Source organism: Anneissia japonica, unplaced genomic scaffold (assembly GCF_011630105.1).
Source record: "Anneissia japonica isolate Jap-2015-1 unplaced genomic scaffold, ASM1163010v1 scaffold4240_len331602_cov119, whole genome shotgun sequence".
In the NCBI taxonomy this organism is placed as follows: domain Eukaryota; kingdom Metazoa; phylum Echinodermata; class Crinoidea; order Comatulida; family Comatulidae; genus Anneissia; species Anneissia japonica.
In genome coordinates, this window is record NW_022698708.1 from 267071 (window position 1) to 269631 (window position 2561).

The window sequence follows — 2561 nt, forward strand, 5'->3', positions numbered from 1 at the left end:
ACACATCCAAAAAATCTGTAAGAAATAGGCCTACTTACAGTACATGGTCCCAAAATGTGTCAGACCATGGATCTATTTTTAATGCCCATTGTTTCTTTTAAAATAGATTGGAGCAGTAGCAGCGGTGTGGTTTACTTATCAACTCCTACAATAAATTTTTTTATTTGATTTTTTAAATTTAAAAATTTAAAAAATAATTTTTTTTTTTATATATTATTTCATTTCACTTCATTATTTATTTGGTCATTTACAACAACAAAAAAAAGCTGAAATTAATTGATTTTTTTATTTTTTATTTTGATTTATTTATTTTTTTTTATTTGCTTCTTCAGTCGTCAATTGTTACCTACCCACCTCTCTCCCGCTCATCAGCATTTTGAAGTGTAATATAGTGTAATAGACAGTGTGGGATGATTTAGCAGAATTTTTTGCTGCCCCCTAGCAGAATGTCATTTTTTGCGCTGGTCACACACTGCCTAATTGTAATGCAAATAAAGAGGGGAATACATGTTTTGAAGGGCTGGTTCGCAAAAAATATCCCCAGTGACACCACCGTTATAATGAATTGTTTGATGCTTTCAAATCGGGCGAGATTGGAGAAGGAGGAGACATAGGAGAGAAGATTTTACGACGGTACGTATTGCTAACTGTACTTGTCATGAATCACCCTTGTCATAGGCCTAACTAGTAGGTCTAGGCTAGTGTCTTTGAATGGGTCAGTGGCAGTGCGGCAGCGGTCTAGTTAGGCCCCATCTACCAAGCCTGGCCTGGAAACGGTCACACGGGCCTACACATGTTAAGAAAATCAGTTTGGTATAGGCCTAATAAGATTTGTAAATGTTGAGGTATAATTAAGAAATTGTCCTTTGAGAAGCAAGAATATCGAAATGTATCAAGCAAGTAAGCCTATGCTAGCCTGGCTTACTAGAGGGGAGAGGGGTCTAGAGTAGGGCTAAGCCTAACCCAGCAGGTCTGTCTAGGCCTAGGGCCTAGCCCTACCTAGGGAGTTTGTTTTTGTCATCCAGTCATGACATTCATTTGTTTTTACATCAGTTCTATAGCTCTTCAAAACATATAAAATGTTTTTTTGTCACACTTTGTAATTTTTTTCACAGGTTGTTGCAAAATTTGGTCCCACAAAGAAGGTAGACACATCCATTCAAGTTCAATATATGTATATTTCCATAATTCATTCTTTCAAAATACATATTGCAATAATACACTTACCAAAGCTATGCATTTTCAATGACAGCAGATGTAAAAAGAGGGTCAATAATTTCTTCATTTTCTATATACTTTACCTTGCCAGATGTATTTATGTATTCTCACTTTTCATATTTAGAAACTGTACTGTATTTTAGCAAAATGTGTTACTTGACAATAAAAACATGTTTTCTTTTTAAATTTGAGTCCGTTCTTGTGACTTTTTATGTGTTTGTCCTCAACCAAATGCACCAGCGAACGCTGATTGGACGGTTGGCAGAAAAATAAAAAAACCTCCCTCCATCATCAGTTTTTATGCTGGGATAGGGTGATAAACTAAATTTTTTTTACGGGGCCTTATAATAGGCCTTTATTATGATAAAACAAAATTAAACACAAAAACCTACCTTGGATTAGTGTACATACCTCTGACACCAACTGGAGTGCGGGATATCCCTCCATGATGTTTAATTAATGAAAAAAGGATTTTCAAAGATATTTCTCCGCTGCAAACCATAGGTTGCTGATTAACGCATAATTTTGGTAAATCAACTTTGACATTTGTCATCCTCTGTTTCTACTACCTCACATTTTCTTTTCTTTTCATGATATTCTTGAAATGATTTTTGATGGCTGACTGCCAAGAACTCTAAAATAACATTCAAAAATCTAATTCAACAATGAAAGTTAATGTTCTCTTTAAATATCTTAACAAATCAAGGGCGAAAAAAAAATTTTTTTGTTTTTTCTCTTTCACGCTGCTGTGGATGTCTACTTCCAAAGTGATGGAAATACCAACGCGCTGATTGGCCAACTTGGCTTTTCTGCACAAGCATGAGACGTAAGCATCGGATCGGAGTTTAGTTTGCTAATATAAACCTAATCCCGAGTAAATCTTAATGCTTTGCATCGGCTGTACCGTGTATACAAATACACTCTTTTTATACTACTACTATAAAACTAGGCCTTTTCTAGATAGAAGTAAGGACTAGGCCTAGAGACGGGACGATGATGGAATGGAACTGCAGGGATAAGCCCAGTCGGCTGGCGTTCGGACGGATGGTAAACAAGCCTAGGCCTATATAAATTGCCTTCGGGAGATGAAGTTTTTGAGTGTTTTGTAAAAAAAAAAAAAAAAAAAAATTCAGGTCGGGGGCTTTTCTGACGGTTGGGCGGGGATGCTAACCAATTGTTTTATTTTACGTGGCCTAATTTAAAACATTTTAACTTTAAAGAATTTACATTTGAAAAAATATAAATTAATGAAATATAATTAAGATATAGGCCTCTGGCCTAGCAATGGCCTAATTAATATTATTATATAATTATGAAATTAGGACTACCCTTGCGCCCTACAA

At 35.4% G+C, this 2561-nt stretch overlaps 1 protein-coding gene across 3 annotated transcripts in view; it reads right to left on the reverse strand.

Annotated features, from left to right (window-relative positions):
- Window positions 1-2561, reverse strand: part of LOC117102742 — a 10756-nt gene that overhangs the window by 4906 nt on the left and 3289 nt on the right. For 2 of the 3 annotated variants that reach the window (XM_033243149.1, XM_033243151.1), the window contains exon 2: window positions 1630-1852. The exons of the other annotated variant lie outside the window; for it this stretch is intronic. In XM_033243149.1, the coding sequence (XP_033099040.1) occupies window positions 1630-1665 (36 nt within the window). In that variant the 5' untranslated portion in view covers window positions 1666-1852. The remainder of the gene's footprint in view (window positions 1-1629; window positions 1853-2561) is intronic. 3 annotated transcript variants of the gene reach the window in all.